The 14,323-nt window shown below is 42.7% G+C and overlaps 1 protein-coding gene across 2 annotated transcripts; it reads right to left on the bottom strand.

Annotated features, from left to right (window-relative positions):
- Positions 1–8,741: 8,741 nt before the first annotated feature.
- prrt2 (proline-rich transmembrane protein 2) lies at positions 8,742–14,278 on the bottom strand. Of its 2 annotated transcripts, XM_085284481.1 has the most exons (5): positions 13,830–14,278; positions 12,466–12,754; positions 11,980–12,278; positions 11,756–11,885; positions 8,742–10,708 (listed from the first exon to the last, which is right to left on the bottom strand). In XM_085284481.1, the coding sequence occupies exons 2-5, from the start codon at positions 12,695–12,697 to the stop codon at positions 10,692–10,694; spliced, it is 678 nt and encodes a 225-aa protein (XP_085140607.1). In that variant the 5' UTR covers positions 12,698–12,754; positions 13,830–14,278; the 3' UTR covers positions 8,742–10,691. The 2 variants fall into 2 exon arrangements, with proteins under 2 accessions (XP_085140607.1, XP_085140606.1); XM_085284480.1 differs by lacking the exon at positions 8,742–10,708 and having other exon boundaries at positions 11,108–11,885.
- Between the last annotated feature and the right edge of the window lie 45 nt (positions 14,279–14,323).

Genomic DNA, 14,323 nt, shown 5'->3' with positions numbered 1-14,323 from the left:
TTATTGCTTCCGTTTCAGTTCATTTCACTGTCAGCAGCTTTCAGTGAAAATCCTTACAAAAGCTCCAACCAGCAGCTCAGCACCGAACTGCACACAGACACACTTAACAGCTGGCTGGTGAGCAGAGTGGAGCTTTTAGCAGGAGAGCTGTTTTGTCCATTTAGGATTTAGGAGGAGGAGGAGCTGTAGTAATGCTATTTACCATCTTTTAGCTGTAGAACTGATTGGCCACTAGCATGTATGAAATAAACTACTTTCTCTCTGTGATGGCAGCGAGGTGAGGATCTTCAGTTTATCCACACAAGAGCATCGCCTTATTTTCTTTCCTTCCTTGGCTTCACGCAGATGCTCTGTGTGATCAGTGGAAGACTCTGGGCTCTAAAACAAAACAAAAATCCAAGTTCTGTTGCTTGTATCATTCTTTTGGGCAGATTATCTTAAAATTTATGACTCCTTCAACAGATTTGAGTTCACCGACATCACTGTAAGGGAGACTGCCGCACTTATGCGTTCCCACCGCCGTGCATTACAGTCCCCTTAGTGCAGTGTGGTTTTTCCTGCCATCACTGGCCTCAAAAAGCTTCTGCCTGTCTCTGCATGTTCTTTACAAATTTAATGAAAGGCATCTTATCCTTTAAACTTCTGAATTATTTCCATCCCTCTGTCAGATCTGGGTGGACTTTTATTTTATTCACTTATCGGATGAAGAAAGATAATAAATAAGATTTTGAAGCATTTCTTCTCATCCAGATCAAATTAGTTTACAGTATCATCATGACTTATTGAATGTTTCACTTGTTCCATTTGACAGGCAGGTGAGAGCCTAGCATTGAGACTTCCTTTTTATACCTTGTGTACCCGAGTTTGTGTGGGCAGGGCGCCCTGAGTGTTGACGTGAGCTAGCTGACTGACTCAGCATTACGGGCAGTGAGACAGAAGTTCATTCCAGATAATAACTGGGAAAAAAGGCTTCAGAGAAACACGTGAAGCTGCCAGCAGCTGTGCAGTTTGTGATTACTGTGCATTTTCTCCAGTAGCCTGAGCGAGAAAGAAGCTCTTTGTGAAATGAGATAAGGCTGCCACGGTTTCATCTTAGTCACTGTTTGTTCCTGGATCTGCTCGCACGTCAACACCATCACTGCTCTGTGATTACAGGAAATAAAATGGCTTTATTTTGGTGATTCTACTATTGCAAATACAGGTAACACGGTAAAAAGTCTAATACACTTTGTATAATGTGATTTTAGATTTAAATGATTTTCATAAGTCACTTTCCTCTAACAGCAGGGACACAATCAGGAAGGATTTACACTAAACAGTGACCTACTAATTTCCATATTGTATTGAACAAGTCTTCTTCTTGTTTTTTCACTTAAAGTCACTTAACACTGACCCAAGAATCATTTAAGCATAAAAACGGCACCCAGCTCAAGAGATGAACCAGTGCTGTGCCTACTCATAACAGACAACCAATTTAAAATGATCTGTTACTAGCGGGCATTGTGCATTCTTGTCTCTTTAGTTGAGTCTATGAAAAATCTCAAACATAATACTGGTAACACAGATAACAGGTATAAAATAATACTTTTTGTGTTCTCCAGGAGCTATTAGACAAAACCCTAGCATGTCTCAGCATGGTGTGCAGCGTGTCCTTAAAAATGTGAGGAAAACTGACAAGTGGACGACAAACGGCAGGTCTAAGGCTGAAAGTCAGTGGCAACGGGTCTGATGGAGATGATGAAATCCTTGGTTCAAATCTTCATCAGTTTGTAGAGGTGGTAAGAAAAGATGTACAACAGTGACTGTCAAAATTTGTGGAATTATGAATTCAGAAAAGTACCATCAGCTTTTGATCCAACATGTGGTAACATCTGGAAAACATAGGCTTGGCAGCAGCTTAATTTTTCAGCATCACAATGATCCCAAACACACTGCCGAGGCAGTGAAAGAATACCTGAATAGAAAAAACAGTGGAGCACTATCAGTGACGGATTGGCCTCCCCAGAGGCAGTGAGGTGCAGTGAGAACAGGACAAAAGTCAGCCAACATCCAAAGAAGAGCATTCAATGTCCTTCAGGAAGCCTGGGGTCCATTTTTCTAGCAAAATATACATTTAAATAGAGTGTGGCTCACGATTTTCTCCACATTGCCATATTCACAAGCTAATGTAACCCCATATAAGCCTTAAAATAATCTAATTTTACCATCTATTCTCTACAAATGTAGCAAAGTACTTTTAAAGCTATCATCACTCTGTTCTGGTGGCATCAAGTTATTTAAAATAGTTTCTATAAACAGGAATTTTCCAGCTGTAAGAAAAACATGAGCAAGTTTTTGCAGCTCATAGAAAAGAAAAGAAAAAAAAATCAAATCTCCTATTTTTGCCGAAGCTGCAAGAAAGAAAATTGGACTGCTGGTTTTGAGATCAAAACTGAGATTACTGTAAGGACAAAACAAAAAACAAAAGTGGAGGAGCATTTGAGGACATTAAAGTTTTAAACATCTGTGAGGCGAAACGAAGCCTCTCCTGGTGATAAAGAGGTTTAATTAAAAGCAAATGATCAGCAGTTAACAGAGGCTCCACAAATAACATCTAAATGAAGCAGCCACCAGGTGTAAAACACCACAGTGGCATTTAGCGAGTCAATAGAAAGAGGAATTAAACTCAATAAAAAAACTGTACAAAAATGTGAAAATAACAAATGTAAATTATGTTTGCATAAGGAAACTCCTTTAAAATTGAGTGTATTAGCCAAACCCAGATTGTGTCCTGTCTGTGGGGATTAGTGCCAGCAGAGCACACATAATGCAATATGAGAGCTGCTGTGTGGTCCTCTGAAAGGGCTGTGTGCTTGTATCATAACACTAATGCTTTTTATTAGGAAACTGCAAAAAAGCTGCTGAAAATAAAAGTGGGTAAGGATGAAAATTATCTCCGACGGTGCAAGCAAACTAAGATTTGTTCAAGAATATATATTTTTGGTGATTTTCCTGCAAAGGAGGACAACACTCCTCATGCACTTTTCACAATGAAGAGCAGTTTCCATTACAGAGCCATTATGGGTGCATTACTGCCATCTAGCTGGGATTGTGATGAAAATTCAGAGGGTGCAGTTACAGCAGGGGGATGCTGGATGTGTGGCAGCAGTGCCGTACGGTAATAATGGGCCACACAAGGGCCTGAAGCTCCCAGTTTCTATTAAGAAGCATTTGTGTGAATATTATAAAAGTACTCAATGATAACCCAGTTCAAGAGTGGAACTGCACGGATTTAATCAATTCCAGCTTCTCTCATCTTCTCATGCTTGCTCATGGAAAACTTTGGAGATGGTTTTTGCTTTAAAGATGATAAAACTGTCCATGCAAAATATAAACAAAGGGCTTCAAATGGGAATCAGTACAAATGACGTTTCAAAAAAACTGCCTTTTCACCAGGCTCAGAGCAAGAAGTTAAATACAGTTTTTCATGCATCGGCTAATTTTGAGATTTTTGACTATTTTGCTTCCATAAAATGTTTTATTTTGTTCAGAATGCACAAAAAAGCCTAAAATAACAGTTAAATGTGTTTATTTTACTGCACAAACACTAAACAAAACATAACATCTTGATGATTTGGGGAGTTTCTTGGTGATATCTATCAGGCAGGCAAGCACTACGCTCAGCATATCCAGGCTTTCTTTACATTAGCTGGCTCAGCAAAACCTAAACGCTCTGTCAGAAATAACCGTCAACATGACAGTGGTTATCAACCTTTGTCGTTAATTCAGGGCTTCCAGCTTCAGGCTCAGTGCACGCTCACATAAAAGGGCACTTTGAATCTCTTGCTGCACAAACGGCAGGAAAGTGGACCAAACTGAGCGTCGCCTGCTTCAGTCAGAGAAACAGCTATACAAGTAAAATGGCAAAAGGAAACAAAGTAAGAAAACTGTTGATGTTTCCCACTCGGGAAACAGTAATGTGACACGGAGCTGCACATTAGTGCTCTGAAACTTTATAAGTGACGTATTTAAACATCAGTCTGCTCAGATCTGACTGTCCAGTGATGGAAGTGTGGAAAAAGTCAGATTATTTGTACTGATTCAATGATCTTACTGATAGACATCCTACAAATGGACTGATTCATTTACTAATCTGTGTCCAGCAGTGAAAACGAGACTTCAAGCATAAAAATATTTTTGTTTTCCGAACGTGTGCTGTGATTTCCTGTGACCACGAGTCATATTTTACACTGCAGCATTAGTAACACATGCTCAGCAGGTTGCATGTTGTATTCCTTAAGCGGGAAAAACCTCCTTGGGCCTTTTGTAACACAGTAAAAGTGTGTCGCTTCCAGCTGATTCTAAACTGCAAACATTACCTGCTCTGGACCAGGCAGCATTAGTTGCTATGGTGACACAGTCAGGTTCAAAGATACTCTCCTCCACATGATCACAGGTGATGCAGACTGAAAGCAGGTTGTGCTGCCCTCTGTTGCACTGAGGACGTGTTATCTGAACATATGTGACACATGTTGACGAAAATATACAATCAATAATTCATGCGTCTTATTGTGAAGGTCGGCGCCGCGCAGCACTTCCTGACAAATTATTCACTGTTAATGAGCTGAATTAATAATTAGTTCAGCCTTCAGGGAAATAACAAATATCTAAGCAAAGGAAACACGCTGTAACTCTCTCGATCTCTCTCCAAGTGTAAATAATAAAATTAGATTCTGACTGAGTGTCACAGGTTCTTGCTGTAACACCTCGGCTTTTTTCCACCCCAGCCGTGACAAGACAACATTCCTGCGGCAGAGCCGTCAACAGTTTCTCTAAAAAAAGATCCACAGCAATCCGTCTCCGAGCGTTAATTCCCACTCACAGTGGCTATTTTGCGGCCCCAGTTCTCTCTGCACATTAAGCGGGCACTAAGAGAACAGCGTCGCCGCAGGTCAGTAGATCTCATTATGCTGCTTCTGCGATGCAGACTGACAGGACGATCACGATGCATCCAGCCGCTGCCAAACTGACTCACGGCCGCAGTGTTTGTTTGACCCAGCTGCATAATCCATGACCCACTTACTGCATCTGGATGCGACTATGTCTGGTACACTGATCCCCTTTTGAACTGTTACTGTACTGTAGACATACTAAAATTAGCTGAGTACACAGGAAAGTACCTTTAACTGTCAGAGAAATCACGCTGGTGGGTTTGAATTTGCTGTTGTCAAATGTTGTGAAAGCTGTTTTTGTTAACGTTGGGGGTTTTTTCCCCTTTTGGGGCACAGTAAGACTATTTTTGAAAGTATTGCAGAAACTTTGCCATGTTTACTTTATGTGCATAACATATTTTTTTTAAGTTTATTATTACAACAGAGCATTTTCTTCACTGGAAGCTTACATTTGTATGTAGATACTGTTGTGTCCTGCATTCACACCAAGGACAGAACAGGAAAACATGTTATCAATGCAGGACATGCTGGCACCTTTATTATCCTGCACACTTTTGCAAGTCAAAAAATACATTTTCCTGTCAAGGTCAATAGCTGGAATATCGCTTGCATGGGAGAGATAGCAACAGAGTGGGCTTATAATTTACAGAGATAAAAGAAGAAACTTGTTTCGAGACCAGAATGAAAGCAAATGTAAACAATGTTTTAAAATAATTACACAAATTAGTGAGCAACCTGAAAAAGTAGATTTTACAACAGTTTTTTAAATACATTTTTGACATTTAAGTCAAAGATACTGAATCCTCAAGTTCAGATAAGACTTAACTTTTAGAATCTACCTCGTTTCAGTTGTTATTAAATTAAAAAAAACTCAAAACTTAAAAAGTACATTTACATTTTTTTTAAATTGGCATAAAAGTTCAAATTCAAAAAGTAGAAAAATGCCAGAAGAGCGATTTTGTATTTTAAAATAATATTTTGAAACCACTTTTGCAACATCTGGGTTTATATTTTTATATATAATTTACACAACAAATGTAGGTTTTAGTGTTTTGTGCGTGGATTACTTTCAAATTAGTGGGTGGGACACAAATCTTCGGAGATGTTACACCAATCAAACTGTTAGGGTACTACATTCTGTACTACACCTGGATTTATTGGTTGATCCTGATGATTTTTTTTTACAAAATTATGAAGGAATTCTGCTGCAGTATATCAATGAAACACATCAGCATTTTTCTTTGGACTCTTTAAAGAGTTTCAAATGCAACGCATAGCCACGCAGATCGGCTAACCGGTGCTAATTTAATTGGTGCTACAGTAAGTAACAGACTAAGATCAAATAATTTCACTCACCAGAACTGAAGCACAATTTGTTCAGTGACCTGCAGCACACAGCAGGACACTGTGGCTGTCAGAACTTTTTCTCTAAAGCAGCTCATGTTCCAGATTAGAAGTAAGATGGGAAAATAAATGCAGGGAATTTTGGTTTAAACTGATGACATCACCACTGGTTTCAAGTAAATGTTTAGTGCTAATTTATTTACCAGTTGTTACCATGCTAGCACCTGCTACATTTCTAACCAGTATAAATGTACTCAGCAGCACTGAGAGCTTTGGGGGTGTTTTTCTGACTTTAAAGTCTCACTCCTTACCAAATGACTTAATGCAATTAGAAATGTCAGTTAAACGCTTAATGCTGACCTATTAATCAGTCAGGAATAATAAAGGAGGCTTACTCAAGGGATGAACCAGTGTTGTGTCTACACATAACAGACAAATTAGAAGAACCTGTTTTAAAAAGCTTGTCACAAAAACACATTGTTTGTTCCAACTTCATTGGCTGAATCTATGAAAAATTCCAAGGTTAACACGGTTTCACAAAAATAAAATTATACTTTTTGCCCCAACAAGGTGATTCCAAGGAAAAAACTTGAGGAAACTGGACAAGTGGAGGACAAAAGAAGGAGCAGCAGCTGTCTACAGACAGCCCTGGCCTGTCTACAAAACTGTCAACAGCAGATGAACAGTATCTGAAAGTCATGTTCTTAAGGGAAAAATCCTAATCCTAATTCTCTTGTATGTTGTATGTAGGTCCCGTACCAAGAGCAAATACTTGATACGGGACCTGAGAGATGCATCTTGCCCTTTAGTTGATCCATATACTGTTTAATGAAGCTTCATCAGATCTCAGTGGAAGAGTGGCTGTCAATAAGCCTTTCTTATGGAAGGGAAACGGGGAGAAAAGGCTGAAGTATACCCGAGTGTACAAGAATTGCACCGGAAATCACGGACAAGTCAGTATTGCTTAGAGAGGTCAGGAAAGAGGTACAACATGACGTGTCTACAGTCCTCCGTAAAACATGGTGGAGGTTCTGCCTTGGTTTGGAGCTACATTTCAGCCAGTGTTGTTGGTGAGCTTGCCTTGTATTTTGTATAATAAGATTGGCAAAAGCTTCGTTTTTAAGCATAACAATGATCATAAACACACTTCCAATGCAGTAAAAGCATACCTGGATAGATGAGCCTGGACTTCAACAGAGCAAAAGACAGCCAACATCCAAAGAAGAGCTTTGAATGTCCTTCAAGAAGCCTGGAGAACTATTCCTGAAGATGACTTAAAGAAATGATAACAAAGCTAAGAGAGTTCAGACTGTGTTGAAGAATAAAGGCTGTCATTACCAAATATTCACTTTCAAGCTTGTTAGAATCATAGACTATTTGTTTTGTACTGTATTTATATTTATATACTGTATTTTCATTCATGTGTGCATGTTTCTATGAATTGCTACGCCTAGTTCCCATTTTTCTAGCAACATATAAATAAATTAAGGATGTCTCAAGACTTTTGAACTGCACTTCACCCTAAAATTGGACTGTGTTACAGAAGAGGAGCTATAAAGCAATTCCTACTTTTGGATGCTCATATTAAATATGGCCAAAGTTTCACATAATGAGATCAGCGAATGCGTAAGCAATCCCCGCGAGCCAAAAGCTCAGACTTCAGGCTCCTCTAGACTCGATTTAGTCCGACAAGTCATTACCACCCTGCTACACAGAGAGCAGATATCCTCAATACATTCATCTCAGGCACACAACTCTGTCTCTGAGCACAGCAGCACCATCCAGCTGCCTCTGTTTGCATGGGGCAGTCCATCAGAAGAAACTTGACATGAAGGAAGGGTGGCCCTTAAAGTGAGAGCAGCTGAAAGCAGAGCAGTGCCTGAACTCTGAGTCATGCAAAGCTAATCCAGCAGAGTGAGAACCAAAAATCTGGAGCTAAAAAAGAGCAGCATACTGTCTTAATATTTCAAGACACTGGCCCAGTTGCTGTTCTTGTTCATGAATGATTTTTGAAGAAGAAAGCTAGTAACCACTTCTTAAAGAGTGTTAAAAAAACAAACCTCAGGAGGAAATAATGAAGGAAATTTTTTGCTTTGATTTCATTGAAGTCATCTGAGGCTTATGTTCGCTCTACTGGCGGTCATGCAGTGCAGTGTTTCCTTCTGGCTCGAGGCCTCTGCCTTCAGCATTTTGCTCTTCCTGCTGTCTTTGCACTCTGCTGCCTGACAACAGCAGGCGCTCTCCATCCCAGCAGCTTACACGCCATCACGGCACTGAGGACTACACCAACGCTTCCCCCACCCTCCACCCCAACTACACTCCTTTCCCCTTTTTTTTAACTCCACTGATGCAAAAACACAGTCTCTCCTTAACGGCTTAGCTCTCCTTTCACTCACTTTTGACGCCGCCTTTATTCTGCACAGCCGCTGATGCTGTTTATCCCTCCAAAGCAACACTGAAAACAGGTCACATGCATTGTGTCTTTATTATAAATGTGCTGCAGAAGTATAATATTCCAAGTGTCAGCTTATCTTTGCAATTTGAAACTTCCATCATCATACATTACAAAAAATCAATAAATAAACAAAAAGAAAACAGAACATGCCAATAACCACAAAGATCATAGAAGCCTGGTGGGAATACAGTGGCTGTCTGGAGGGTATCCAACAGCTTCAGCGCCTACATCAGATCTTAATTACGTAAAGGTAACTCATATCCACTGGAGGATTAGCACAATATCTGCAGAGTACATCAACTGTAGATTACAATCAGTAAATTTACATTATTAACAAAGGGGGGCGGGGATGGTTTGTATATATATGCCGCAGTTGTCTCGACAGAAAACTATCTGCAGGGCCAGAACTCATGATGAGACCCTTGAAATCGCGGCATTGGAAAATCTGGGACACAGCAAAATAAAGTTTTTAGTCACTTTATCGATTAAATCACAGTGAAAACCACAAGTAGATAAAGATTAGAGGTTAGCGAAGGATACACAGGAGATATTAGAACAACGATAACAAACCCGGCTTTTAAAATGATGTTCTTCACACTAAAATGCTACGACACTGCTACTTCAGAGCCCCCACCCATGTCTGATCTAGTGTTTCACAAACACCTACAACGAAAAGGTGCTGACTCATCCAGGTGGGAATCAACTACGGAGGGTATTTTATTTCTTTTTCTTTTTTTTTAAGTATAATATAAGAACAATCTGTCTGCTTTCAAAGCTCGGGCTACCTGAGGCTACAGCCGCATCTTTGACTAAACAATCACAAGCTATTTAATTTGTTAACCAAATAGTGATGCCCGCACTGCCTTACAGCTGCCGCTCCGCTGCGGCGCAGCACTTCCAGAGTTTCAAAATCAATCCCTTACAAAGATTATCAAAAGACAGATGGTGCGGCATCACTGACTTCCCTGTAAAGTCTGTGTGTTTTGTTTTGTTTAAGCTTTAATCACTACAGCGTGACTTTTTCCCTCCTTTCTCCAGCTCACAGTGGTTGCAGGTGTCGAGCAGATACACAGTATAGTTGCACAGAGCGAAAGCACATCTCGATGCTTCCCTCCACATCAACTGGTGAGAAGTGAGGTCTTTGCAAAGCAAGAAACTTTTTTTTTTTATCCCCTTGCTCTAAATTCTTTTATTTGGCACATATTTCCTCCTCGCTGTGTCGACTGTGCCTCCGTAATCCCCTTTTCCGTTTTAGCACCCACGGCTTGGTAAGCCCCGCTTTCATCCTCCTTTTAGTCGGCCCGTACGCTCAAACACAAGATATCATGGAGTCATTTTGAGCCACGGAGCAAGAGACAGTCTGAAACAAGAGGACATAACTGGGATTCAAAGGGTTTCCTCTCTGCTGCGCGTGTGAGTTCATGTGCGCAACACAAAATCCCGGAGCCTCTCTGTGCGTTTGAGGGGGATTTAACCAGAGAGGTCATTTTTTGTTGGGAAGTTGAGAGGCGATCCCTCCGCTGCGCTCTAGTCCACCAGTTTGGAGGCTTGTGATGAGATCTCTTCAAGAGTTCGAGTGTCTCTGTGTTGGAAATCATTCCAAACGTGTTGGCCGGAATACGAAGGGACTGATTAAAGTCTGTCTGTTCCCTTCTCTCCAATCTAACGTCCCATGGACCCCTCCCCTCACACCCTCCCCAGATTTAGAGTAGCATCATTTGCATATTTTATTCTCTTCCATTAGCAAAGAAGAAAAGAAAAGAAAACAGGGGGGCAGGAGGGGGATTTATATCGATTACAGAAATATAAGTAAGCGCTGTATATCGCGGGGAGGTGGGGGGCAAGGGGGTGTGGGGCACATTTGTCACACATCCAGGTAATGACTAGGCAGGTAAAGATGGTGGTGCAGGTGCGGGGCCAGACGGTCTGTTGCCTTATCCGGTTTCATCCTGGGATGAAACTCAGGGTTTCACATTTACTAAAAAAAGAAAAGGAAGCGTATTAGTCAGAGCTTTATATTCTGCAACTTCATATGGATGTATAAACTTTCACAGACCACAGAGGACAGTTACATAATGAGAGAAGAAGAAAAAACAAGGATTGCCAAATCCCAGCGCTCTTCAACTCAAGTTGAAGTTGAGTCTACAGTTGTTCTTCCAGTCATTGAGCTAATTAGCACATCTCTTGGCTTAATAAGACCCACAAGGCTGCAAATGGGCACGCTCAGAAATAAAGCAGAAATAAGTGTAATCTGAAGTGAAAAGGCATGATTGAGAATGACTAAACTGCACGTGTCTAAATGTAGAAGAACAGCAAAACAAAAAATAAGACAGAGGCTGGTCCCTTTCTTTGCGAGTCACTGAAATAATCACTGATCTGTTATCAGAATCCTTTTTATTTGCAAACGTACAATAAAAAGCACATTTGTCCAGCTCCCGAGCCGGTCAGCAGCTCACGAGCTGGGCATACAGTGGTTATACATGTGGTACAGAATCAACAAGGCTTCACATTTTGTACAAGCAGAGAGGGCAAGGCGTGAAAACAAGACAGTGGACTACACACGTCACTCTACAGATACACACACGGCAAAACCGAGGCATGCGGTCGGTTACAGCTGTAGGCCACCCGTGCAAACATGGAGGAACACGTCAGAAAATGTAGATCTGCGTCTGCTTCGGGAGGGCTTAATATGTTCTGATCTCTGTGCAGCGGCGACATGGTTTCTAAAGGCTAAAGTGCTGCAGTGTATAAAGCCACGTGCAGGCGTTGGGGCTAGCGCTCTACTGTGCAAACACAGATAGTAATAATATCAGTGATTAAGGTCAGACTGTGCCAACAGAGCTGAATATATTATGCTAGTATGATGGGATAAACGGTGACAACAGCAGGTTGTGGAAGCTGCGACACATCCTTCAGTAATTCACGAGACGAGAGGAGAGTTCGCAGGAAAGAAGCGGCTCAGCAACACAGGAGGTTAAAAAGGAGAGGTTAGGGGGGGTTTAAAGGTCAGATTTGGGACACTCACTGGCCAGGTTGACAATGCAGGCGATGATAATGATCGTCCCTCCTACTAGTGAGACCATGGAGAGCATCTTGGCCACGCGTCCCAGACGCACGGCGCCGTCCAGATTTCCCTGCTCCAGACTGTTCTTGGACTGAGGGAGAAGATCAAAGCGTCTGTTAGCATCAGCGTGATTAAAAAGAATAAACTCCAAAAACCAAACACACACACACAAATCCTGCTCTCACCATGATGGAGTAGACAAATCCAACAATGTTGATGGGCCAGACTGGGCAGAAGCAGGCCAGCACGGAGAGGAGGAGGTAGTCTTTGACTTTGGAGCGGTCCAATGGTGGGTTGGTGGCGATGCTGGAGTGGCGAGAAAGCGACGGCCTGGGCGAGAAGGCGGTGTAGCCGATGGAGCTCGCCCTGCTCCCCTTCCTGGTCTTGCCGTGATGAGGGTAAGAGATGGAGTGCTGCCTTCTCGGAGGAGAGGAGACGACTGGAGAGGTGCTCTTCTCCTCGGACACTGAGTGGATCCCGTTACCTGCGTGTGAAGGATGAAGAGGACAAAGAGGTAAAACGCCAGTGCTCGCACGCCTCCCGTGCTCTCCCGGGAGTTCATCCACGCGCAGGAATTTGACTTTCCCCCAGCGAGCTGACTAAGCAGCTGCCCGACCCTGCCTCCCTCCCCACCCGCTGCCTGGCTATGAGGTCAAACTCAAGTCACTCACCGTTCTTCAGCTTCTCGTTGATGACTATGACGAGCTCTCCTTTGGATTTGCTGCGGGCAGGCCTGGTGCCAGCCGGGCTGCTGCTGCAGCTGTGGATGAGCTCTTCGCCTCTGACTGGCAGGCACAGCTCAGAGACGGGGGCCTGGCTCGACAGGGAGCCGTCTTGGTCCAGAAGCGATGGTTGTTCTTCCACAGGCCAAAGGCCGGGGGCGGGCATCATGTTCACAGCCATGCTGACAGAAAGAGAAGCCCGTGTTCGTGGTCCGGTCCTGCACGTCTGTAGTTACACCTGGGGCCAGAAAGTGGTTTTAAACACATTCATAAACAAAAACTGTTCCTTCCCATCTGCTTAGGGATTGTGCAAAAATCACTGCAGTGGAGAAGAGGGCAGACAGATGGAGCAAGAGATAAATCTTTTCTTCTATTTAAACTATTTTTTAATCAAATATTTAGACCAATTTTTGCTATTGGAGGACAGCAAAATAATAGCAAGTCTATAGATGTTGAGTTCTTGGTCACAGTCTCAACCCAACAGAAAGCAGCTATAGGAAAGTAGGGCATAGTATCAAATGAGCCACAAATGACCTAAAAGAGATTAAACGGTGCCTTCATGGTTGGGTTGTTTGCCTACAGTTTATTTAGTAAAACTCTACTTGTTTGAATCAGTTTGCAGATGCTGGGGAGCAGCGCTGCCTCCCTGAAATGAAATATTTATATGGCTGGCAGGGGATTTCTAACTAGCAGTTTTCATAAACACATCCTGTTTCAGCAGATTTCAGAGTGGATGTGGGCTCAATATCACCCATAAGCCTCTTTATAATCCCCTTTTGAACGTCAGATGACATCTCACGTTTGATCACTGCTCACAGCTGCTGAGGGATGGATGAGCAAAACACAACTGTAAATAAGGCCTCCAAGACTCGCTTTCTCAGGTAACAAAAAGCAGGTCAACAAAAAGGAGGAGCGGAAAAAAACAGGTATGGCAGATGGAGACGGCTTTCCTGCCTCGGTCTCCGTGCAGGTGTGTACATAGCTTTATTTCACCGTGTATACACAACCGCTCACCGACATATGGTGGCCGGTTTTGCCGGACGCAGAACAATAGCTAGAGGACACAGCGGTAAAAAGGCTGAGGACAAAGGGGGGAGAAAACTCGGATAGAGGCCAACAGGGAGGGAGGGAGGCTGCTCGTTAATTAGCCTGCCGCTGATGGGTTGGATTCAGTGGATGTGCGCTGCTAAACTGCACCGATAAGCAGGAAAAACACATGCACTGGATTCACAGGAAATGACTGGAATACATAAACAGCCATTTGTGTATCTCGCACCCATCAATCCATCAAAGGGAAAACTAATCAAACTGACCTTTGTTTCCGTCCCTTTCTTTTTTAATCCAGCGCTTGCCTCGTCGTCATCACGTCGCTGGATTGTGCATCGTGGTAACCTCACTCCCAGGTGGGGAAAAAACACAAAACTGTCAGACGTGACCAAACATCTCCAGAGCGCAGAGGGTTTCTAGACGTGCTCCGTTTAAAAGCTCGATCATATGATTTATGTCCAGTGAAAGCTGAGGGAGGGAAAAAACAGAAAGCGGTGGGGCTGGTGTAGCCTTGCGCCAGCGCAGTGAGCTGGGATGGATGGAGTCTCCTGGATATCAGGGTGGTTCAGAGAGGAGGGGTGTGTGTGCGTGTAACGAAAAGTGAAATCAACCAGAGTACGTGCTGTGGAGGAAGAGAAAAGGTGTGTGTGTGAGAGATGTGCTGTAGGGGGCGGTGGTTTGTAGCATCCACCTACCGCCGGTGTTAAACTGTGACCTGCTGTCTGTGCGATGCTAATTAGCCTAATTATGTGTTCACACA

The sequence above is a fragment of the Mchenga conophoros genome, linkage group LG8, assembly GCF_057382185.1.
Source record: "Mchenga conophoros isolate Kocher_MC1m ecotype Shallow Benthic linkage group LG8, M_conophoros_male_GT1.1, whole genome shotgun sequence".
In the NCBI taxonomy this organism is placed as follows: domain Eukaryota; kingdom Metazoa; phylum Chordata; class Actinopteri; order Cichliformes; family Cichlidae; genus Mchenga; species Mchenga conophoros.
The sequence above is the reverse complement of the archived record's forward strand: the minus strand, read 5'-3'. Positions and strand labels throughout refer to the sequence as shown.